This window comes from Hyperolius riggenbachi, chromosome 6, assembly GCF_040937935.1.
Source record: "Hyperolius riggenbachi isolate aHypRig1 chromosome 6, aHypRig1.pri, whole genome shotgun sequence".
Taxonomy (NCBI): Eukaryota; Metazoa; Chordata; class Amphibia; order Anura; family Hyperoliidae; genus Hyperolius; species Hyperolius riggenbachi.
The window spans coordinates 16,995,479-17,021,318 of NC_090651.1; the positions used below are offsets into that span (position 1 = coordinate 16,995,479).

General features: G+C 46.7%; 1 protein-coding gene across 14 annotated transcripts in view; it reads left to right on the plus strand.

Annotated features, from left to right (window-relative positions):
* The window catches only part of TP73 (tumor protein p73), a 219,074-nt gene that overhangs the window by 107,226 nt on the left and 86,008 nt on the right, over positions 1–25,840 (plus strand). Inside the window, exon 1 of one of the 14 annotated variants that reach the window (XM_068238918.1) lies at positions 25,175–25,255. The exons of the other annotated variants lie outside the window; for them this stretch is intronic. Coding sequence (XP_068095019.1) covers positions 25,187–25,255 — 69 coding nt within the window. The 5' untranslated portion in view covers positions 25,175–25,186. Of the gene's footprint in view, positions 1–25,174; positions 25,256–25,840 lie in introns of those variants that run through there. 14 annotated transcript variants of the gene reach the window in all.

Sequence of the window (25,840 nt, forward strand, 5' to 3'; positions counted from 1 at the left end):
GGTAAGTATCTGTTTTTTGTTTTTAATATAACTTCAGATTTACTTTAATATGAAGGACAATGAAGCAGGACAGAAAGGACCAGTGTTGTTTGAATTATAAAACATTATTTTTCCTATGAACTCTTTATGGTATGCGTGCCTAGGAGTCGGCTGGGGGTGTGATTAGGGGTGTGGCTTAAGTGTCCCTCTTTCTTGTCTCCAAAAGTTGTGAGGTATGAGTGTGTGGGCAGGCGATGGATCCATCTCTGATCAGCTTCATTCAGAATCTATCTGAAGGTACGTGGGCACCTTAAAGAGACACTGAAGTGAATAAAAAATTATGATATAATGATTTATATGTGTAGTACAGCTAAGAAATAAAACATTAGGAGCAAAGACGAAAGTCTAATATTGTTTACAGTACAGGAAGAGTTAAGAAACTCTAGTTGTTATCAATACAAAAAAGCCATTGAGCTCCACGACTTTCAAAGTCCCAGAGAGCTCTGTCTTCTGAAGCTTATTATCTCAACTGTCAATCACTGTGGCCTCAATTCACGGAGCTTTATCAAACACTTTATCAATCGTTTGATAATTTTCCTCATGGGTAAAATCTAATTTTGAATTCACTAAGGTGTTATAGATTTATTGAATGTTTTATCGATGAAACAATCAATAAATCTATAACACCTTAGTGAATTCAAAATTAGATTTTACCCATAAGGAAAATTATCAAACGATTGATAAAGTGTTTGATAAAGCTCCGTGAATTGAGTCCTGTATTTTCTTTTTCTCTCCAGAGGACAGGTCAATAGTTCACTGGCCTGCTCTGTAAAAACATTTAGAATGCTGAGTAGTGTGTAAACTACAAATATTAGAGAATGATGCAATGTTATAAAAAACACTATATAACTGAAAATAAAAATATGAGAATATTTTCTTTGCTACTAATCTTCTAATAATTATCCATACTACACAACCAATTCATTATATCATCATTTATTTTTTTCCGCTTCAGTGTCTCTTTAACTCCACTGTGGTTGTTGTTACTCTTTGCGCTATTGTATACAGTATTATTTAGTATTTATATAGCGCTGACATCTTCCACAGCACTGTACAGAGTATATTGTCTTGTCACTAACTGTCCCTCGGAAGAGATCACAATCTAGTCCCTACCATAGTCTTTTGTCTATGTATGTATGTATCGTGTCAGGGGCGTAGCAATAGGGGTTGCAGAGGTTGCGACCGCATCGGGGCCCTTGGGCCAGAAGGGCCCTCCCTCAACTACAGTATTAGCTCTCTATTGGTCCTGCACTTATAATAATCACTTCTATAGATACTTTGAATAGTGGTAATCATTAACACGCTGTTCTGTTCCCCATCCCCTTCTTGCACCTCTGACACTGTAGTGGCCATTGGCAAGTTTTGGTGCGCCATATCAATTGTTATGTATAGAGTGCTTGGGGGGCCCAATGTAAAACTTGCATCAGGGCCCACAGCTCCTTAGCTATGCCCCCGTATCGTGTAGTGTATGTATCGTAGTCTAGGGCCAATTTAGGGGAAGCCAATTAACTTATCTGTATGTTTTTGGGATGTGGGAGGAAACCAGAGTGCCCAGAGAGAAACCCACACAGACACGGGGAGAACATTCAAACTCCTTGCAGATGTTGACTTGGCTGAGATTCAAACCCGAGGACCCAGCGCTGCAAGGCGAGAGCGCTAACCACTACGCCACAGTGCTGCCCAGTAATATAATCCCCCCCTCTCCCACGTGGTCTCCCCCCCTTCGTATCTGTAGTCCCCTCTCATGGCGTGGCTTCCTCCTCTCCCTGTATCTGTAGTCCCCTCTCATGGCGTGGCTTCCTCCTCTCCCTGTATCTATAGTCCCCTCTCATGGCGTGCCCCCCCCCTTTCGTATCTGAGGTCCCCTCTCATGGCGTGGCTTCCTCCTCTCCCTGTATCTGTAGTCCCCTCTCATGGCGTGGCTTCCTCCTCTCCCTGTATCTATAGTCCCCTCTCATGGCGTGCCCCCCCCCCCCCCTTTCGTATCTGAGGTCCCCTCTCATGGCGTGGCTTCCTCCTCTCCTCGCTTTGTTGTCACTACAGGGGACAATCAGGCAGGAGATCAGGTGGAGGCTGGAATACTAATTATAGGGCAAGCCAAGCTTTTCATGGCAGCTTGATCACTCCAGAGCCGTGACATTCACACTGTGATGCCATAACACGGACTCCTAATAACTGCTGGGAGAGGGGGGGGGAAGAGGCCCTGTGCTTCAAACAGATGACAACCGCCCAACAAAACTTTGGATCTTATTTTAGAATGAAATCTACCCTGAGTCACTATGACTAATATACCCTCAGGCCCCTTTCACACTGCCACATTTTCATTGGGTTGCCTTACCCATTTTTACCGCAGGATAACGCTAAAGCAATGAAAGTCTATGGGACGTTTCATATTGGATACGATGCGCCAACCGATCTGATGTGAGGGCAACAGCGTGTTATGGGCCAGCATCTATGGTAACGCACGTTGACTGGAAGTCCTGTAAGTCAGTGGTGCCACAGATATTTTAAACTGGCGCTAGCGTTGCGTTGCGCATGCGTGGCAGCAAAATTTTTCATTCCCCTTTCTTGAAATACGTATTTCCGCCACAGGAAATGAGCGGTAAAGAGCCTCAATTATGGCACGTTTTGCCGATGTGAATTACATTAATGGGCATTACCGCAGGTATCTACGAGGTTTGTTTTGCGCGTTGTGGTCATCATCCGATCGCGCTGCAATGAAAACGCTGGTTGCCGATGTGAAACCGGCCTCAATGTAATGCAATGTCCTGAAGGGACTTCAAACCTTTTTTTATTTCTGATATAGATTCATTGTAAAGTGCACCTGTCTTGAAGAATACATGGAGGCTAACATAGCTTACTCATCTAGAAAATGTTAGTTTCCTACCTGTAAACTGATATTCCTATGCAGACAGCGCTTGATACTTCTACTTAAAGTGGACCTCCAGACTAATATCCTAAATTGTGCAGCCTCGCTGTAAAGAAAAGTTTTATATTTACTTGAGAAGCCTTGTCCTGCGAAGCTGTCCCAAAGACCCCACATCAGCCGTCTTCCGGCGCCTGGCCCCACCTCCCCTCTCTCCCTGGAGTGGCCCCGCCTCCCCTCTCTCCCTGCAGTTATTGCAGTAAATAGCTTGGCATTTTTCTCTGGGGTGAGAGTGGGGGCGGGGCCACTCCGGGGAGAGAGGGGAGGCGGGGCCAGGTGCCGGAAATCGGTTGATTTGGGGTCTTCGGGACGGCTTTGTGGGACAAGGCTTCTCAGGTAAATATAATTTTTCTTTACAGCGAGTCTGGAGGTCGACTTTAAAAGACAACTGAAGTGAGAAGAATATGGAGGCTGTCATATTTATTTCCTTTTAAACAATACCAGTTGCCTGGCAGCCCTACTGTTGTATTTGGCTGCAATAGTGTTTAAATAGCACCAGAAACAAGCATGTAGCCAATCTTGTCATTGTCAGATCTGACAATAATGTCAGAAACACCTGATCTGCTGCATGCTTGTTCAGGGGCTGTGGCTAAAAGTATTAGAGGCAGGTGATCAGCAGGACAGGCAGACAACTGGTATTTCTTAAAAGGAAATAAATATGGCAGCCTCCATATCCCTCTCACTTCAGGAGTCCTTTAACCTCCCTGGCGGTAAGCCCGTGCTGAGCACGGGCTATACCGCCAGAAGGCACCGCTCAGGCCACGCTGGGCCGATTTGCATAATTTTTTTTTGCTAGCTGCGTGTGCAATCCGATCGCTGCCGCTACCCGCCGATCCGTCGCGCCGCAGCCGCCCCCCCCAGACCAATCAGTGCCAGGCAGCGCTGTGGGGTGGATCGGAGTCCCCTTTGACGTCACGACGTCGGTGACGTCATCCCGCCCGTCGCCATGGCAGGAGAGCCGGAGGCGATCGGAGGGGCTGGGGGGATGCCGCTGAGCAGCGGCTATCATGTAGCGAGACCTTGTCTCGCTACATGAAAAAAAAAAAATTTAAAACCGCTTTGCTGCCCCCCTGGCGGATTTTAGTAAACCGCCAGGAGGGTTAAGGCCCTTTTCCACTATCAACATTTTGCATTTAGATTCCTATCACTTACATATCGAAAAAAAATTAGTTGCGGGCAAACTGAGGAATCCACAGCGAACGCTTCCAATTTATTTACCGATCGTTATCTTCATCCTGCTGCACCCCACCACAACCCAACATGTTTCACCCTATAACGGCTTCATCAGGGGTAAATACAAAGTGCTAAGTGCTTTTCAGTGCTATAACGTAAAAGTGCAACATCAAAGAAAATAATAAATGTGCATCATAGCCTCACGGCTATCTGTGCAGGCCTGATGCAGATTTGTGGTGAAACATGTTGGCTCGTGGTGCGGAGATGTGTTAGTAATTAGTTCAACTCATCTAGGTAAGAAGGATAGACCTACAATACAGGTAGTCCCCAGTTAACAAACAAGATAGGGACTGTAGGTTCGTTCTTAACCTGAATCTGTTCTTAAAGGGACACTTAAGTCAAACAAAAAAAAAATGAGTTTTTCTCACCTATGGCTTCCAATAGCCCCCTGCAGCTGTCCGGTGCCCTCGCCATCTCCCTCCGATCCTCCTGGCCCCACCGGTAGCCACTTCCTGTTTCGGTGACAGGAGCTGACAGGCTGGGGACGCGAGTGATTCTTCGCATTCCTGGCCACAATAGCGCCATCTATGCTGCTATAGCATATATCATATACCATATAGCAGCATAGAGGGTGCTAATGTGTCTGGGAACGCGAAGAATCACTCGCGTCACCCCAGCCTGTCAGCTCCTGTCACCGAAACGGGAAGTGGCTGCCGGCGGGGCCAAGAGGATCGGAGGGAGATGGCGAGGGCACCGGACAGCTGCAGGGGGCTATTGGAAGCCCTAGGTGAGTAAAACTCATTTTTTTTGTTTGACTTAAGTGTCCCTTTAAGTCAGAACACTGTGTCATCTCTGTTCCCTGTGCCTCCTCTGTACCCCCCTGTGCCTCCAGTGTCACCTCTGCCCTCTGTACCTACTTATACAAGTTTAAAAGCCATTTTTTCTTTGAATTTTTAAAATCGATTTTCTCAAAAACTACAAGTCCAATCTGAACATTTTTTGTGGGGGCCTGTTCCCACAGAATCGCAGAAACCATGCAGTTCGTATCGGGTGGGCGTTTGTAAGTCAGGGACTACCTTTATATGTGTGCTCAAAATAAGCTACCAATGGTCTAAGGCTAGGCGTTCTACGTTATCCCTTTCCCAGAAGGGTAATTTTATCTGTATAATGCAGGCTCCTTTTTAAAGTTAATATAGTAAAAGTTACGTTTTAATTGCTCTCTTTGAAGTATAGTACTGTGTTTTTGTAAAACCTCTAGATGCATAGCCAACTTTTACTGTAATAAGGTGTCTTTTTGCTCAAAATGCCCATTTTCCCTGTAAAAAGGTGTCTGTTCTCACGTGTGTGATATTTTACAGTTATATATACTGTATATATGTTTTTGTTTCATTCGTACAGTGTTTGTGCTTTAATTCCCAGCTGGAGCAGCTTAATGCCTCAGTAAATGCAATATGTCAACACAGTAATGCCAGTTAACCAGAGAATTAACCACAGTGTATACTGTACTCTTAAGTTGGAGATGAGGCTTATTGACATTAGCCCAGTGGGACGTGTACAAGGTTACTGTGGCCCTTCCCGTATCCCCTGTCCCTTCCTGTCTGTCGCTTCGGTCACCACAGTTCACCTGTCCGTCTGGTGTCGGCTGCTTCGTGCTTGTGGATTCTCAGAATCCAGCTTACAGACTTACACCAGCCAGAGTTTAATAAAGGAGAAGCAAAGAAACCCCCCCCCCCCCTCCATTGGGACACTTGGTGCAGTCCAATACAACACCGGGCAAGCCTGGGCCTGCCTGCCTGCTTTAATGAATAGTCATGAGGACAGGGAAAGGGGGAGGGCCCAAGTTTGTTGTTGGTTGCAGCAGGTTGACAGATCCCAGGGAGATGAGGAGGAAAAAAAAAATAGAGAATATCTAACAAACTGCCTTACATGTACCACAGCATCCTCCAGGAGCCATGCACTGCGCTGCTTACCTGCCCCGCGCCTGCACGCCTTCCTCCCACCCCGGCACGCACGTGTGACCCCCATGACTCCTCTGCTGGGACATCTCCCTCCAGCATCCCAGGAAGAATAAAATGCTCTATATAAGTGACCCCATGCAGCCGTACACGGTAGGTAACGCGGTCATGGCGTCAATCTTAAATACTTTTTTTATTTTTTTAGTTTCCATTTTTTCCTGTTAATTTTTGCAGCATTTTTTCCGCCTTTTAGACAAGTTTTAGGTGTCTGCAGCGCCGTGTGCTCACACCTCACTATCGCTCTCACACCTGTTGCTATTGGAGTCCCGTCATGCGTAAAATGAGGAAATTAGGGACTTCTTTTGGGAACGTTTCCTGACTGCGTCGCTCAGCATCAAAGCAGTGGGATGGAATCACATTGCCGGAACTATAGACTTTGTTTGTTGCTTTTTTTTTTTTTTTTTTTACTTTTGCTTTTTTAACTTTTGTTTAAAAAAAAATATGTTTAGATGATAATAGTGTGAGTGTTTTTGCATCTAGTGACAGCGCAGCAGGCCGTGAACATGCAGAATGCCGTCAGGGGGGCACTTATGTCGGGCTAAGGTGGTACAAACACTTGTTGGGGGTCAATATGTAATAGCGAATAAATAATATAAATTATATAGAAACAAAAATAAAGAGGCATCTTTAAATTCATTAAAATGATAAGGCAATAATTGGAAGGAATATATAGACACTGAGTTCTTCTGTGTGAGTAAATATAGTTATTAATCACAAATATTTATTTTTATATAACTATTATAATATAATAAATGAAAAATATATATATATATATATATATATATATAGTATTATATAGTTATAACTATATATTAATAGTTAGTAATATAGTTATATGATAGCTACTATAGTTATTAGTTATAATAACTATATTGTTATATTATTAGATTTATATTGTTAATATTTAGAAATGCTACTTTACAGTCTACATTTATTTTTGATACGCAAGTTGTAATTTTGTATTTTTTGTTTATCAGTGACATGTAAAGGTGGCCGCACACAATACAATAAAAAGATCGGCATTTCAATAAATGATCGCTTATACAGGAAAAAAATTGAAAGAAATCTTTTTTTTTTATTCAATTGAGAAATCTGATTGAATTTCCTGTTTTGTTTTTTTCATAAAACTCAATCAGGATTGGTAGAAATTTCTGTACAATTTTTCAGAAGTTTGAATGGTGTAGAATAGATTGATAATTTGTAGACCCTGGCAATTATTTTCTGATTTTACAACATTTTTGTTTTTTTCATAACCGGGGAATAATTGAAAATATGTGTGATACATTGGTCAGATTTTTCAAATGTTACAATCAATCAGAAAAATTGCTTCTCCAGAAAAATAAAATAAATTGTATTGTGTGTGGCCATTTTTAGTCTTTACAGTACTTCAAATGTCATGAAATGATACAAAACAGGGGTAATTTGTGTTGATAAAGAATTGTTTAAATATTTTTTTGTCCTATTATTATTATTAATATTATTATTACTGTTAATATTTTTTTCTTTATTATGACACCACTTTGGTTATGTGTTCAGATCAATGCAGCAAGTATTTTGGGATGAAGTCATTATTTATCAAAGTCCTTCTCTTTAGGGCTAATACATTTTTGGCAGCACTTAAGTGGGAACACTGACCTTTTCACACCTGGCCCCTCCCCAAAGGCGATCAAAGTCTAATGAACGCCAAAGGCAAACCTCAGGTGAAAAATGAAATACTTACCCAAGGAGAGGGAAGCCCTCTGGCTCCTCCCACGCTGTCCTCCGGACCTCCACTGCTGCCCGGGACACTCTGGAACATCTGGGCCACGCTCCTCTTCTGCCAAGAGCACTTCTGCGCAGTAGCTTGGAGCCGCTCCCCCTGAATAGGTGCATGACCCGATGTTCCTTTCCAACAACGCTTGTAGGATTGTTCAGTGCTCAATGCGCTCAAAACATGGTGGACCGGTGGATGGTGTGGGAAGCCTCAATAGGATTCCTCTTCTTAGGTAAGTATGTGATTGGTACCCGAGATACTCCTCGGAAACAATGTGGCAGTCACCCACACTGGCTGACACAGCAGTACTAGTTTTGGGTCTGGAATACACAGAGGAGATGGCGCAAACACAGACACGTTCAGGCTCTGCATCCGAGGCGTTGCTAGCCCCAAAGATCAGTGGCACCTGCCACGGATCTATTCTGGGGTGCCCTGGATGACAACCAGGCAGAGTCAGAGCCGTAGAGCTTCTATGGGGCCATGCTGGGAGCTGTGGTGCCTCAGTGGCGGGCATGCTGGGAGCTGTGATGCATCAATGGGGGTATGCTGGGTGCTGTGGTGCCTTTATAGAGGCATGCAGGAAGCTGAGGTTCTTCTATGGGGGCATGCTGGGAGTTGTAGTGCCTCAGTGGGAGGCCTGTGGGAGCAAGGGAGGGGGTCCACTGGAAGGTCAGGGAATGGGGGGACTGCCAGATAGCCTGGCGGCAGGTCAGCCCGCCCAGCAGTAAGCCAGACCAGCCAGTACAGGAGCCAGGTAACTGCCTAGTTATGTTTAAATGACACGGCTTATTTATGAGATATGCTTTATTTATTTATGTATTGTATCCATGCAGAGGGGGCTTCGTCCAACATTTTGCTGGGCAGGCCTACTTAGGCCGCTGTTAAGTTAATGTAAATTTGACTCCACCCATGACCACACCCACATTCTGGTGCATGGGCCCCACCTATTTTTCGGCTGGCGTGCCCAAAAGTGCCTTGGAAGTCTTAGGATCCTAGTTAGGCCTCAGACTCAGAATCTCGTCTCTGCAAAGAAAGACAGCTAATGATGTAATATACCTGCACTCAGTTTGCCGACCGGCAAAGCGCTACAGCAGTGTCACCCTATGAGGGTGCTCTCACTGCAGCGTTTCGATTTTGACAAAATCCAAAACATGCTTCCTGTACCATTTCTAGAGCGATTTTTATTAAAAGAACATTCAAAAATGCACATTTGCATAAAAATGCGCTCTGAAAATCGCTTTGCAAAATCACAGTCGCCATCGCTTAGCAATTGCGTTTTGTAGTGTGAACTAGGCCTGAGAATCCCCATGAGAAGATGGACCAGTCCAAAACCTTTCAGATCTGATATAGTTTCACTACCTACTGTAAGTGGCAGGGATGTAGGGGAAAATAAATGTAAACCTTGTGTTTGTGTGTGTCTGTCTATACACATTTACTAATATATATATATATTGTACTGTATATACACAGTGCTGCCCATAATTATTCATACCCCTGGCAAATTTTAACTTAGTTACTCTTATTCAACCAGAAAGTAATTTCTTGACGGGAAATGACATAGGTGTGGAAACCTTTAAAATGGCCTTGTAGTCCTTTCCTGACTTGTGAGCAGCCACAATGCGCATCCACAGCTCCTCATTGAGCTCTTTTGTCTTTGCCATGACTGTTCACAAACCAACTGCAGAGTGCTGCTGTTTTTCACCTGTTGAGTTGATCAAACAGCTGTTCCTAATTAATCGAGGGTAATTTGGATGCTTTAGGACAGCTTGGACTATTTGGAATGGCATAGAACTTTGGATTTTCCCACAGACTGTGACAGTTTGTGAAGGGTATGAATCATTTTGGACTGGACACTTTTTGCTCAAATGTAAATAAAAGCTGAGAAATGTTTTTTTTTTCCCACAATAATGCCTCTTGTACATCGTCTTATTATGTTTTGGGGGACACCTACGGTATGTCAATTCCCATCAAAAAATTACTTTCTGGTATACTTTCTGGTTGAATAAAAGTAAATTGTCATAGTGTCCCTTTAACTGTTCCCCAGAGGAGCTCAAAATCGAATCCCTTACATAGTCATAGCCAGGCCAGAGGTCCTTAAAGGGATCCTTAACTGAGAGGGATACGGGTGTTCCCTTTTAAACAATATCAGTTGCCTGGCAGTCCTGCTGATCTCTTTGGCTGCAGTAGTGGCTGAATCACAGACCTGTAACAAGCATGCAGCTAATCCAGTCTGACTTCAGTCAGAGCACCTGATCTGCATGCTTGTTGAGGGGCTGTGGCTAAAAATATTAGAGACACAGGATCAGCAGGAGAGTCAGGCAACTGGTATTGTTTTAAAAGTAAAAATCCATATCCTTCTCAGTTTAGGTTCCCTTTAACATTAGTAAAGATGTTATCCCACGAAAACAAGGGGGGACATGCAAACTCCATGTACAGATGCGCTAGTACTACAGGTTAGAGCGCTGTCCATTTCACTAGGTTCACAGTGGGTGCCGCATGAGATCCCTGCAGGACCAGGATCGAAACAGAGTCGATAGCAATACGCCTCATACAGTGAAGCATTCAGTCAATGAAAAGTATGCTTCACTGCCTCTGTTAGCGTGTTTTTTCAGGCGCAGTTTGCATTTTCTATTCAATGCCTTTTAGTGCATTCGGGACACACATATGTAAAGTGAACCAGTAAGGTAAAAATAAAGTGACATTCTTATGTCAGTAGCCCCGATGTCCATGTCCCCTCCACTGTCTGCCGGGACCCTTTTCTTTTCGTGGATGCGCTCCCCTCTGTGTACAAGCAGGTGACATGAGATAGACATGTGTATGTACAGTGCCTAGCACACAAATATATGCAGTGTTTTTTTCTTTCTCTGCCTGAAAGAGTTAAATATTAGGTATGTGAGTGGCTGACTCAGTCCTGACTCAGACAGGAAGTGACTACAGTGTGACCCTCACTGGTAACTAATTCCAACTATAAAACGCTTTCCTAGCAGAAAATGGTTTCTGAGAGCTGGAAAGAGATAAAAAGTTCATAGATTTTAGCTCTGGCATACTTCAATGAATGTGTCATTGAGCAAAAACAATAAAACAGTTAAAACTTAAAAAGTAGATTTAAACATAAAATAAAACTGTGCAATATCTTAAAAAGTCATTTTTAGGAGAAGGAAGACAGATACAGTCGTCTATTTCATTATTTTATTTCCACCTCGGGTGTCCTTTTAGGTGACATGGGGCCCTAGGCAAGTAACAACTTTGGGCCGCCTACCCTTGATGGCCACTTGTTTTTTTTTTTTTTGAAGATTTGAAGATGAAGGGGGGCTAGCATCTGCAGTTGGCAGTGTGAATTAGGCCCCTCTTGTTACAGGAGCAAGGATGGCAGCAGGGGCGTAACAATAGACCCTGCAAGGGTTGCAGCCGCAGGGGGGCCCCGTCCTGACAGATTGACAACTAAGGGCAAGGAGAGAAATAACTTTCTGCTCTCTGCACGATTGTTCTAATGGCTGCATTAGCAGCCACTGATAAGGAATCATACAAAGTTTTGCAGACAAAGATTTGTAGACCGTCCCTATTCAGTGTTCAGCAGGGTCTTGTGTACAGGTCTTTTCTGTCCCCGAGCCTTTCTACCCCTCCCCAAGTGCTGTGTCCTGTAGTGATGCTTGAGGAGTCTGGGCACGGAGAGAGAAAGCTTTCTATTCTCTTCAGGTTTGACGTTTGGCAGGAGGAGGCCCCATCCAAAGTTTTGCAGGGGGGACCCAGTGATTTCTAGTTACGCCCCTGGACGGCAGGTAGAGCGCATGGCTGGTTACAGAAGAGTCCTGAGCACAGAGCTAAGCTGTATCCAGGGGCATCGGAGTAAACAAACTCTCTGAACAGAGACGCTCGCAGCCAAGCAACCAATCCGCACCTCTCACTGCTACACTGTTGCTGCAGGAATTACAGCCGCATTACATACCACTGCAGGGCTGGTGCATTAGGGCCTGCTCACAATGAGCTTAAAAACGCTGCGTTTTTTCCGCAGCGGAAATAAACGCAAAATTGGATGGTAAACGCACCGTATCTTAGTAATAGAATGCATTTGTTAAGCAGAGCGCACATGGACGGGACTGCAGATATCCTGCTGCATTTTTACGCGACTGGACCAAGAGCGTGCGCTACTAACGCAGAAAATTGGATGCAATGGAAGCCTATGGGAGCGGATATCCGTTTCTACCAGGCTGGTTGTAGCATGCAGATAGCTGTCCAGTGGAATCACCACCACCGTTCGGTTCACTGCTGGGGATCCAAGTAGTGTTGTCCGGATCATGAACGATTCGGATCTTTGATCCGAATCTATTTTGTGAGTCGAATCATCCGAATCATCAAAATGAGTGATTCGGATCGCAAAAGGGGCGGGGCCAGGAGCGACACGCCCCCTCTCAGCGGGCAGCAGGGTCCTGGAAGCAGAGCAGAGATGGATCGCTCTGTTGGATGGGAGGCAGCCTTGCAGGGAGACAGGTAGAGGGGACATGGGTGCCACTGCCAGATATGTGTAGAGCACACATACTGGCTGTAATGTGCTGCTCATTATAGGCTGTCTGTTCCGTAGTTGTGCACAGTGAACACATGGGAAACGTTTGGCTCAGCACAGCTCAGTAACTTTGCAGGCACTGTGATTGCTGTGCAATATGATCCTCCTGCACTGCTCTAAACAGCTGCACTTATCTTTGGGGAATGCTTTCTATCACTGTGCGACGTTTCCATTCAAGGTATACAGATGAGCATATAGGTGAAATATATGTAAAGCATATGACTGCGGAATGTGGGTATTGTGTGCAAACATTTCTGCTCTCTGCTCGTCCCTCCTCCCTTCTCTGTCCACTCCCTGCCCTCTGTCCATCTTCTCCCCTTTTCTGAGTGTCCATCCCCCTCTCCTTCTCCTGCCCTGCTAGTCATTTCACCCCCGGAATGCTTCCCTTGTAAAATGATCGAGATTCGGATCAAAGATCCGGATCTTTTCAATGATCCGATTCGAATCATCCGGATCATTGAAAAGATCTGAACTTCCCATCTCTAGATCCAAGCCCAGCAGAAGCATAGGGCACCTCATTGGTTTGCAAAGAAAAAAAAAAAAAGGGAATCCTCCTGCAACAGGAAAAATCTAATTGGTTCATGATGGACCTATGAGAATCCTTCCTGTTGCTAGGCAGAATTCGCATTGGTGTTTTTTGTTTTTTTTTCCTTTACAAACCAACAGGAAGCCCCATACTTCCTGGTCTCGGGGACCAACAGCGGACGAATGGGGACGGTGCTCACAGATCCTCCTGGACCCTTTTGATCCAGCTCTGAGTCACAAGGGCTTGCCGGATATTTTCTCATGGTGGCGTTACTGTCCCTTCACCAGCGCGTCCGCACTGAGCATGCAAGCCCCGCCCATGGCTTTTTACTCTGTCCATGAGCGTTTTCATGCTACGGTGCAGGCACAGACCATACTGGCGTTTGCACAGAGCGGCTAAACATCCACACGAATGGAAGTGTAAAGGAGGTCCCGGCCAGTAGCAGTGGGGTTGAGGATGACATGGGAAGCCTTTAGTATCTATTTTTTTTTTGACTGCCTCATGTGAGTGTTAATGTTTATTCTGCTCCCATAGAGACACATCTTGAACTATTGAACTCTGTATCTGTCCCCTGCACTGGCAGATGATTTGCTCAGCCACACAGCCTCAGAGGAGTGTACAAGTCTTTATTGTGCGTACCCACATACAATTTTGAGTGAAATTTTAGTACTTCCATGTAAAATGATGGCCCACAGATTTTTAATACTATGAAGAGGTTGTGTAGCAAAGCTCATATAACGCATGGAGGGGGCAACATTTCATTCACCCTAATTCCTAGTATACACTTTCAATTATGATTGGTCAATCACTGACCAATTTTACCACCCCCATGTAGTATGAGGGTCACCAGATACTGAATACCATGAACAGATTGTGTATATAAATTCTCATATTACATTGAGGTGGTAAAGTTGGTCAGTGATTGGCCAATCATAATTGGAAGGTAATTCACTTTTTCTCCTGCGTTTTCTACTAGGCGATATTTTCACACCATAAAATGCTTTCTAAACCACCAGCAAGCAAGAAAGTACTGAAAAGGATTTTGATAGTACTTTTTCAGCAACTTTTTGGTACTTTAATTGTAAAATTCCTACAGTTATATAAATATTATATCCTAGGACATAACTCAGGAGAAAAAAATAATTGCATATGGACCCTGGGTCAATTCAATTACCCATATTTTTTGGACTACAAGACACTCCTGACCATAAGACAAACCTAAATTTAGAGGAAAAATATATATACTAAACCTTGTGCATCCATGGTGAAGGAGCATCTTGTGCATTATACCCCCTTGTACCCCTTGTGTCCTCTTGTACCTCTTGTCCTCCTCTATGCCCCTTTGTATCCCCCTGTGTCCTCTGTTTGTCCCCCACTGCATGGACACAGTACAGGAAGTCCCGACATTGCTGCAGGTTGGCGGTTGGTATTGGCAGGTGTTAACAGGTCAGGAACTCCCGCAATTTGGACAATACGACACAGTGACTTTTTCCCCTCACTTTATAATCCAAAAAAACCCAGTAACTTTTTCACCCGAGTTTTCTCCTATGTAATATTTTTAAACTTTTAAGCTGAAATCCAGCACAGGTAAACTGTGCTCTGAAAGCTTATCTCCTAGTGAAAACTATGGATGATCCCAGCCGCAGTGGGCAGTGTGTGCAGCGGGCAGTGTGTGCAGCGGGCAGTGTGTGCAGCGGGCAGTGTGTGCAGCGGGCAGTGTGTGCAGTGGGCAGTGTGTGCAGTGGGCAGTGTGTGCAGTGGGCAGTGTGTGCAGTGGGCAGTGTGTGCAGCGGGCAGTGTGTGCAGCGGGCAGTGTGTGCAGCGGGCAGTGTGGGCAGTGTGTGCAGCGGGCAGTGTGTGCAGCAGGCAGTGTGTGCAGTAGGCAGTGTGGGCATTGTGTGCTGCAAGCAGTGTGTGCAGTGTACGCAGCGGGCAGTGTGTGCAGCAGGCAGTGTGGGCAGTGTGTGCAGCAGGCAGTGTGTGCAGTGTGTGCAGCAAGCAGTGTGTGCAGCAGGCAGTGTGTGCAGTGTGTGCAGCAAGCAGTGTGTGCAGCGGGCAGTGTGTGCAGTAGGCAGTGTGTGCAGCATGTGGAGTCATGACATGCAGAGATGACATCGTACCTCCGCTGCTGTCAGGTGGTGTTGGTTGCAGCCTGTCGGCCTGGCAGTAACTGCAGCTGGGGAGATGAATGAGCTGATTGTCTTGGCCTCTCCTATTAGAAAACACTTCCAATAACATTAATTTTTGTGGTGTGAAAGAATGCAGCACAATGTGTTGGGACAGCTCTTCCCCAGCGCCAGCCTGCAGGAACACCTCCCGCATATCCCGCTCTTGTCTCATCCTATTTACACAGAGAGTAACACACTCAAGAGGACCTGTCATCTGTGTACTGTGGAGGGATCTGCGCTACCAGCTGAAGTATGTGCAAGGCTTAGGCTACATTCACACAGGGGCGTTGCATGGTGTTACATTATAATGTACACTTAACGCAACCAAAAACGGCATTTGCGGGGGCATGTGATGTAACGCACGCAAAGGAGCAAGTGACCAATGAGCACCTTAAAGTGTTCCTGAGATGAAACAAATACAAGCATTTATACTTACATGGCGCTTCCTCCAGACCCCCTGTAGACTGTGGGCTCCCTTGCCACTCTGTTCTCCCACAGTGTCATCCTGGGAATACTCCAACTGGCCCTGTCATGCTCTACTCTGCGCATGCACGGTCCTTGCTGCATGCGCCGCCAAGCGTTCTGTGCATACAGGGGGCTGGAGGAAGCCCCTGGAAAGTATAAATGCTGATACTTGATTAATCTCAGTGGCTGGATAATGTGCTGGTTAAAGGGGTTCTGTTGCCCTTTTAAAAAGCAAAAACTGCTACTTACCTGGAGCTTCTATTGCCCCCCCCCCCCCCCCTGCAGCTGGAGTGTTCTGTGCCGTCCTCTTCCGATGCGCCGTTCCCTGCCGCCGGCACCGGTGTAATGCTTTGTCTAACTAGACGAATAGAATTGCAGGTGTGGCCGGGCGCGTGCTCTCTCCCGTGCGTGTCAGCAGGAGCTTACTGCGCGGGTGGGGGGGGGGGGGGGGGGGGGCGATAGAAGCCCCAGGTAAGTGGCAGTTTTTGCTTTTTAAAAGGGCAACAGAACCCCTTTAAAGGGAACCTAAACTGAGGATATGTATTTTTCCTTTTAAAATAATACCAGTTGCCTTACTCTCCTACTGATCCTGTCTCTCTAATGCTTTTAGCCCCAGCCCCAGAACAAGCATGCAGATCAGGTGCTCTGACTGAAGTCAGACTGGATTAGCTGCATGCTTGTTTCAGGTGTGTGATTCAGCCACTACTGCAGCCAAAGAGATCAGCAGGACTACCAGGCAACTGGTATTGTTTAAAAGGAAACATCCATATCCCTCTCAGTTTAGGTTCCCTTTAAAGCCGCATCTACACGAATAGATGCGGCTGCGATGCTCCTTATCAATCGAGCCGCTGATGCGGCTCGATTGATAAGATCTGACAGGACGGATCTCCGCACCGCCGATTCCCTGCTCGCTCCCCGCGAGGGGACAATGGCAGGGAATCGAGCGGAAGATAAGAGGCGCCGGTGGGGACGAGCGGGCACGAGCGGGGAATCGAATGCGGCGCGGCGAGCGGGGACGCGGCGGGCACGCGGAAGAGGCGATCCGGCGGCTAATCGAGCCGCCGGATCGCTGCAACATCACATAGTGTAGACGGGGCTTAAGGGTACTGCCTTTGACATGGGAGACCAGGGTTTGAATCCTGGCTAGGGTCAGTACCTATTCAGTAAGGAGTTCAAGGCCAGACTCCCTAACACTGCAGGGTGGCCTCCTGAGCGCCCCCCAGTGGCTGCAGCTCTTGAGCACTTTGAACCCGACAGGAGTAAAGCACTATACAAATGTTCAGGTTATTATTATCTCAGGTTTCCTTTGATAGACTTAGATTGTGCGTATCAATGTATTTGCTTCTAGCACCACACTGCATGTTTTGCGTTGTAACAACAGAATTCCTAGCATCGCAACCCAACTGATGAGCTGTGACTGCTCATAGCATTTGAATTGCAGTGTTAGAGTGCATAAAACAGTGTCCGTTATAGTGCAACATGTGAAAGTACCGTTTAACCAATGAAAGTGACATAAGTTTCCTGCACAAGCTAGATAACTGTAGGGTGAGGTCATCGTTTGAAGAACAAGATTCTGCACATGTAGGATCTATCTTGCCACATCGCTAAAGGACGAGCCACAAACAAGCCCATTGTGCTCCTGCTGGCCTGCCTAGCCAGACGCTTGATCATGTGCTGCCCACTGCTGCATAGACCGCAATGTTGTTTGCAGCTATGCCGGCCACAAGGTGGCAATTTGGACACCAGTGGTGCCTGATAACCATAATTGGGTGGTGTGAATATTGTTGGAGGGAGTTTTTAGCAATGAAGATGATATATTGGCGGAGATTGTGGCGCAGGGGCTCGGTTAGGGTTAGGCATCGGTAGAGGTTGGGTTAATTTGAGAAGGTCAGGTTAGGCATTAGCTAAATATCCGTAAAAAATAAAAAAAAATCGGAAGAAGCCAGAGCCCAATAGTAGAATATTGGTAATTTAGTACCAAAGTGGCTATCCCCGGTTGGCAAGTTACCAAGGCGCCCTTTTTCAATGTAGGCATTCAGATATGGTGTTTGGTGTGGCATAAACGTTAGATGTATTGACAGTGTTGTTAAGGTGGCCATACATCTCTCGACTTGGCAGCCAATTGACCGTCTGGTCCAATAATTATTATCGAATCGGATGAAAATCTGTCCCGAACTGGTGTATCGATTGGACATGCATGCTGCAAGATGTTGGCCCGTCATGGCTGACAAGGTATGCCACGGTAAGAGCGAGTGATATCTGAATGAGCGACCAACAGGACCAAAACCCCATTACTGTTCCCCCCCTAGCGTATAAATGTACCGCATCCAACCCCATCTTCCCCCCCCCCCCGTGTGTGAATTTGTACATTACCTGCCCCATATCGCCCACTGCGCGGTGACCATCGGTGTTCACAATGTGCAATGTCGCACGTGCTAAACGCCAGCGGCGTGTATAGCTCTAATGGAGCAGCAGAAGACAGAAACGGCGCGGTGGGGGACATTGGACAGGTCATTTATAAATGCACAGATGGGGGCACATTTATACACTGGGGGGAGGTGGCGGATTTGGTCGATTACCAAGAGATTGTATGGGCAGCCGACAGATCTCTCTCTGATCAGATAGGATCAGAGAGAGATTTGTCTCTTGGTCGATCTGCCCATCGTCACTAGATTTGTTAATCTTCTGTTTGTAGACATTTCTCCCCCGATGCGGACAATGGAGACACTTAGGGTCTGATGTATGACCATCAATGTAACGAGATGACGTAAGCGTGAGCTAATGAGTGATCGCCTTAAAGTGCGGCGGTGTTTGTCCTGCTAGGAAGACGCATTATTGGGGTTAAGCGATAACTCTGATAACAATACACAAAAGACTTATACAATTACTCGTCTTGTGGAGTCTGTTGCTGAGCAAACACTGGCTGGGGACTCCGCCGCGGCCGGACGCACTGTGTACATTCTGCTCAATAGAAGGTAAAAAGGTTAAGGACTCTGAGCTCATCTGTCACTGTGTACAAGTTGTTCCCCCTGACAAACCCAGAAATGTTTTCTTCATTAGAGATTTGGCAACAAATGGCTGCATTGCCAGTGTCCCTTTAAGTGAATTTGCTGCATGTGAATTTGTACTAGGAAAGGCAGCCTATTGAAATCAAAGGTAAATTTACTGATCTTCTAAACCAGTCGACTTGAGGTTTGGTACTACTGCGCAGGCGCAGAACACTCCCGGATAGTGACGGAGGAGTGTGTGTAGCTGTACTGCGCCTGTGCCGACTGGCCTCGACTGCAGGATTTTCTGAGGCCAATTACGCACTATCCAGACAGCGGAGAAGGATGGCAATGGAACGATCGGATCGGGCTGGAGGAGGCCCCAGGTATGTATATTTTTCCCCTCCTAATATCTCAGGTACCCTTTCTGATGTCTGGCCCCGCGAGTGCATCGGATCAAATGGGGTATGTAGCAGGACTGTGTGGTTCTTCCTATTGGTCGTCTGCTTTAGTCTGTCAATGTTATCCCATGCTGATTGCTAGCTACCCTCAGGTAGAAGCCTGTGTGGGTCTAATATTTCAGACCCGCAACCGGCTTTCTGGTGAATTTGGTACCCGCACCTGACCCGCAACCTGATTAAATCAAAACGGGTACCCGGACCCGACCCGCATTTCAGGTAACCCGCGGGTATCTGACCTGATGCCCTGTGCAGGTTTAATTTTTCAGACCTGCACCCGCAGCCCCGCTACCCGCACCCGACCTGCAACCCGCTTTCTGGTGAATCTGGTACCTGCAGCCCTGCTACCCGCACCCGACCTGCAACCCGCTTTCTGGTGAATCTGGTACCCGCTACCCGCAACCCGATTAAAACAAAATGGGTACCTGAACCCAGCCCGCATTTTGGGTACCCCCGCTGGTAGCCAACCTGATGCCCTGTGCGGGTCTAATTTTTCAGACCTACACCTGCAGCCCCACAACCCACTTTCTGTTGATTCTGGTACCCGCAACCCGATAAAAATCTAAATGGGTACCCGAACCCTGCCCACTTTTAGGGTAACCCCCGGATACCTAACGTGATGCAGGCCTCTACCCTCAGGTCTAGGCTAGTGTTAAATACCAGACATTTTTACTGGTTTTACCGAACGCTCTAATCTTTGTAAATTTCCATTTCTTGACTTTTATTGGGGTATTTACAGTCGGTAATTTATCTCAATAATTCTAATCTGTAATTTTACTTTTCCGTACGGTAACAGCTTTAGTGAATAAGCATTTTACAAACTGTTTGGTAAACTCAGGTGTTTTCTGCATCACCACATACGATAATGCTTCGTGAATTAAGGTCATTGTTTAATTTAAGGATTATGTGTGAGGAGAGATGGGCCGCGGTGGAGCGATGTCTCTCTCGCTGTCACTTTCACTCCATCCCTCTCACAGATCGCGGCAGCCATCACGGGTAACGAGGCGGTCAGCGCTCTCTGAGTGACGCCTCATTTCTGGGACATCAAAGCAGAATGTTTGCAGTTGTAGTTTGTGATGTTGGATGGCTGAACGCTCAGCACAATCCTCTTTATCATCGCGGGGAAACCTGTTAAACGTGAATGACACCTTAAAGGAACTCTGCTAAGTAATGTTTATATTGACTCTGGTGATGTGAGGTAACCGCAGTGTGAGTTCAGGAAAGAGCACGCTTATTTGAATCGCAAGCAATTTGCTGCTTAGCGGAAACTGCTCCTAATACATAATAATAATAATAATAATAATAATCATAAACTGCAGATTAGCTTCCCTGCAGGACCTGTACATTAGCAGGTGCAAAAAGAGAGTGACCGAGATTGCCTCTGACCCCTCTCACCCTGCTCACTCTATCTTCACCCCCTGCTCACTCCATCTTCACCCCCTGCTCACTCCATCTTCTCCCCCTGTTTACTCCATCTTCCCAAGATTGCCTCTGACCCCTCCCACCCTGCTCACTCCATCTTCACCCCCTGCTCACTCCATCTTCCCAAGATTGCCTCTGACCCCTCCCACCCTGCTCACTCCATCTTCACCTGCTCACTCCATCTTCCCAAGATTGCCTCTGACCCCTCCCACCCTGCTCACTCCATCTTCTCCCCCTGTTTACTCCATCTTCCCAAGATTGCCTCTGACCTCTCCCACCCTGCTCACTCCATCTTCACCCCCTGCTCACTCCATCTTCCCAAGATTGCCTCTGACCCCTCCCACCCTGCTCACTCCATCTTCACCTGCTCACTCCATCTTCCCAAGATTGCCTCTGACCCCTCCCACCCTGCTCATTCCATCTTCACCCCCTGCTCACTCCATCTTCCCAAGATTGCCTCTGATCCCTCACACCCTGCTCACTCCATCTTCCCAAGATTGCCTCTGATCCCTCTCATCCTGCTCACTCCATCTTCCCAAGATTGCCTCTGACCCCTCCCACCCTGCTCATTCCATCTTCACTCCTTGCTCACTCCATCTTCCTACGATTGCCCCTGACCACTCCCACCCTGCTCACTCCATCTTCACCCCCTGCTCACTCCATCTTCCCAAGATTGCCTCTGATCCCTCACACCCTGCTCACTCTATCTTCACCCCCTGCTCACTCCATCTTCCCAAGATTGCCTCTGATCCCTCACACCCTGCTCACTCCATCTTCCCAAGATTGCCTCTGATCCCTCTCATCCTGCTCACTCCATCTTCCCAAGATTGCCTCTGACCCCTCCCACCCTGCTCACTCCATCTTCCCCCCCTGCTCACTCCATCTTCCCAAGCTTGCCTCTGACCCCTCCCACCCTGCTCACTCCATCTTCACCCCCTGCTCACTCCATCTTCCCAAGATTGCCTCTGACCCCTCCCACCCTGCTCACTCCATCTTCCCCCCCCTGCTCACTCCATCTTCCCAAGCTTGCCTCTGACCCCTCACACCCTGCTCACTCCATCTTCCCAAGATTGCCTCTGACCCCTCCCACCCTGCTCACTCCATCTTCACCCCCTGCTCACTCCATCTTCCCAAGATTGCCTCTGACCCCTCCCACCCTGCTCACTCCATCTTCACTCCCTGCTCACTCTATCTTCCTACGATTGCCTCTGACCACTCCCACCCTGCTCACTCCATCCTCACACCCTGCTCACTCCATCTTCCCAAGATTGCCTCTGACCCCTCCCACCCTGCTCACTCCATCTTCCCAAGACTGCCTCTGACCCCTCCCACCCTGCTCACTCCATCTTCACCCCCTGCTCACTCCATCTTCCCAAGATTGCCTCTGATCCCTCTCATCCTGCTCACTCCATCCTCCCCAGATTGCCTCTGCTATTTCCACCGAGGGGGAAGATGGTACTGCGCCAGTGCAGGATCCGAAAGGTAAATAATATTATCTGCTGTGGATTGAGGGAGCCAGCGCTGGATCTGGGCTGGAAGGGATTAGGTTACAGAGGCTTCCCCTCCCCCTCCTGAGGTAAGTACCCCCCACGGCAATTTTTTTAAATTACAGAGTCTCTTTAATGCAGAACCGCGCTTATTCTGAAACTGCACAGAACTGAAACTGAAAAACGAATACTTTATTTAATTTTTCATTTATTTTAATTCCTACAGTGCCCTTGATCTGTAATTATCTATGCTGTCCATCCTTGAATAATATTGTCTTAGTAGTGTGAGTACGGCAGCGCTGAAGCCATTCGCATACGAGCGGCTGTGGCCTTGTGCACAGACACAAGCGTACTCGTGCAGTTCGGCAGTGCTCATGCAAGAAGGGACAGCCAAGGAAATTGTTGGATATGTTTAGGGGGTCTGTGAGCAGCAACGGTGTGGGCGAGTAGGGCACAGGAAGCCTCTGTACTAACCAGAAGCTTCTCTTTACCCAGGTAAGTATGTTTTTGCTCTGAATTTTAATCTCGGGTACACTTTACAGAGGAACACCAGTGAAAATAATGTAATAAAAAAGTGCTTCAATTTTTACAATAATTATGTATAAATGATTTAGTCAGTGTTTGCCCATTGTAAAATCTTTCCTCTCCCCGATTTACATTCTGACATTTATCACATGGTGACATTTTTACTGCTGGCAGGTGATGTCAGTGGAAGGAGATGCTGCTTGCTTTTTTGGCAGTTGGAAACAACTGTAAACAGCTGTTATTTCCCACAATGCAACAAGGCTCCCACAGTGTGATGTCAGAACCATGGTCCTGACATCACACTGTGGGAGGGGTTTCACCACAATATCAGCCATACAGCGCCCCCTGATGATCTGTTTGTGAAAAGGAATAGATTTCTCATGGGAAAGGGGGTTTCAGCTACTGATTGGGATGAAGTTCAATCCTTGGTTTCTCTTTAAGCATCGTACATCCTCTACACTGCTTTAAATATCGTATATTACCTTTTTTTAAATGCGTTTTTTTCATAAATATCTCTGCTAGATTAATAAATATGGTAAAATGACAGTATTAAAAGGGCACAGGATGAAGCTGAAATAAGTGTAAACCATAAATACCATTGTATATTGCTCGACAAATGAACATGGAAAAATATTTACAGTAGTAATGACGATAGTAAAACCCTGGTATATATAACCAATATTTTACTACAACTAAACCTAACCTTACTCTCACACAGAACCATCCCCTATCCTGGGATGCCTTACCCTTCCTGACACCTAATCTTAAAACCCCCTCCCTGATGCCTAACCCTAACACCCCAATTCCTGACCCCTAACACCCCCTTCCTGATGCCTAACCCTAAAATCCCCCTTCCTGACGCCTAACCCTAACAACCCCTTCCTGACCCCTAAACCCCCCTTCCTGACGCCTAACCCTTACACCCTCCTTCCTGACACCTAATGCTAAAACCCCCTTCCTGACGCCTAACCCTAAAATCCCCCTTCCTGACCACTAACCCTTAAACCCCCCTTCCTGACGCCCAGCCCTCTCCCCCCCTTCCTGACGCCTAACCCTCTCCCCCCTCTTCCTGACACCTAACCCTAAAACCCCCCTTCCTGATGTCTAACCCTAAAACCTCCCTTCCTGATACCTGACCCGAAAACCACCCTTCCTGATGCCTAACCCTTACACCCTCCTTCCTGACGCCTAACCCTAAAACCCCCCTTCCTGATGTCTAACCCTAAAACCTCCCTTCCTGATACCTGACCCGAAAACCACCCTTCCTGATGCCTAACCCTTACACCCCCCTTCCTGACGCCTAACCCTTACACCCTCCTTCCTGACGCCTAACCCTAAAACCCCCCTTCCTGATGTCTAACCCTAAAACCTCCCTTCCTGATGCCTGACCCGAAAACCACCCTTCTTGATGCCTAACCCTTACACCCCCCTTCCTGACGCCTAAGGCCCCATTCACACTTGCGTTTTGCTATGCAAACGGACCGGATCCTGATCGGATCAGGACCGTACGGTTCCGATCAGGATCCGATCACATCAGGCATGCATCAGGCTGCCATCAGGATCCGTGGGCAAAAAATAGCGAAATTAAATAAAAAAATGTTGGGGTCAGCAGAAGGTGCACCTGGTGCACCTGTAGAATCAGGTTCCTCCGCTGTAGGCCTCACCTCCACCTCCGACATTCTGCCAAAACAGCTCCAGCACGTCTGTCACTGCTGCTCCACTCCAGACATGCTTGGCCCATGTGTCCCCATCCGAAATGGCCGCTTGGATACGCATAGGAAGTGGGGTAGAATGTCAGGTTTTTGTAGGCAGTGTGTTCTGTGCCTTCCGTTCCCCATTGGTTTCTGTGTTCCGGATGGTGCTGTCAGGCTCCGGTCAGGATGCGTGGGCCGGAGATCCGGACCCAAAAAATAGCGCATGTTGGAAAAGAGTCCGGAGTCCGGATCCGATCCGGCTCCGGTACGTACGGAACGGACGCGTGTGAACGTCCGCATAGACATTACATTGCTATGCGGAACGTACGTTCCGTTTGTACAGTATGCGTTCCGGATCCGATCCGGAAAATCCTGATAGCGAACGCTAATGTGAACCGGGCCTGACCCTTACACCCCCCTTCCTGACACCTAACGCTTAAACCCCCCTCCTGATGCCTAACCCTAACACCCCCCTTCCTTCGACACAAATAACATAAATTCAAAAAACTATGAATTTCTAAAACACATTTTAAAATGATAGTTTGCAAAATGTTAATTCTCAAAACAAATTTTAAAACGATAATTTTCAAACCGATAATTCTCAAAATGAAAAATTTCGGTTTAACTGGCCCGGCGCCTAAATTGTGCTGCCGAATACCCAATATTTTGCCTTTGCACCTGTAGGGCGCCCAAATAGTCTATTAGCTGCAGGCACCCAAATTTCCTGATTCTCACTATGAGCTTACCTCCCCCCACCCTTCTATAGCGTGTCTACTGCCCTCCAGCCACTTCCAGAGATAAACAAGCAGCATTTTACCTGTAATCCGCTGTCATTGTTTGTCCCTCTAAATGCTGGAGGTCACATGATCTGTGGACTGTAACCCGATCCCGTTGATGTGCGGTCTGCTTACATCGCTCACACTTTGCCTGTCCAGTCTGCAGATTAATCATGGGAAACTCACTAGAGAAAGTCCAGAGCGGCAACGCATGGAGTACGATAAGCAGCGTGCAATAGGCCATAACAAGGGATACAGATCATCCTCTTACAGCAATCAGGTGAGCGACAGATATCAGACGGACGTGACGGAACGCCAATCGCTTTTCAGATTACGTTACTAAAAGGGATGATAATGGGTTGTCTCAGGATGCAGAACAACTCCATGGTCTACCTGTGGCTGCTTTTACCTGCTATCATGGGTGGCACTACACTGGGGCATGCTGGTGCACTGTCTGTAAAATACACTCTCTAGTCTCCAGCAATGCTTAGCTACTAAGATAAGGAATTAAACACACAGTGTTTCTCTCCCTCCTGCCTCTTCCCCCTCCCTGTGCTTGTCATCAGATCCAGGCTGGGGGCTGGAATGATTTGTCTGTGATCTGCCCACACAGGAGCAGCTTGCTAGCAAGTAAGGATTAAAGCAGAGGTGCCCATTGAGTAGATTGTGATCTACGAACAATTTTTAAATTATAAGCTTGTAAATCGTGATGGACGCAAAACTGAAAACGTGCACCTTTATTTCCAAATAAAATATCGGCGCCATACATTGTGATAGGGACAAAATGTAAATGTTGTAATAACCGAGACAAACGGGCAAATAAAATACATAGGTTTTAATTACGGTAGCATGTATTATTTTAAAG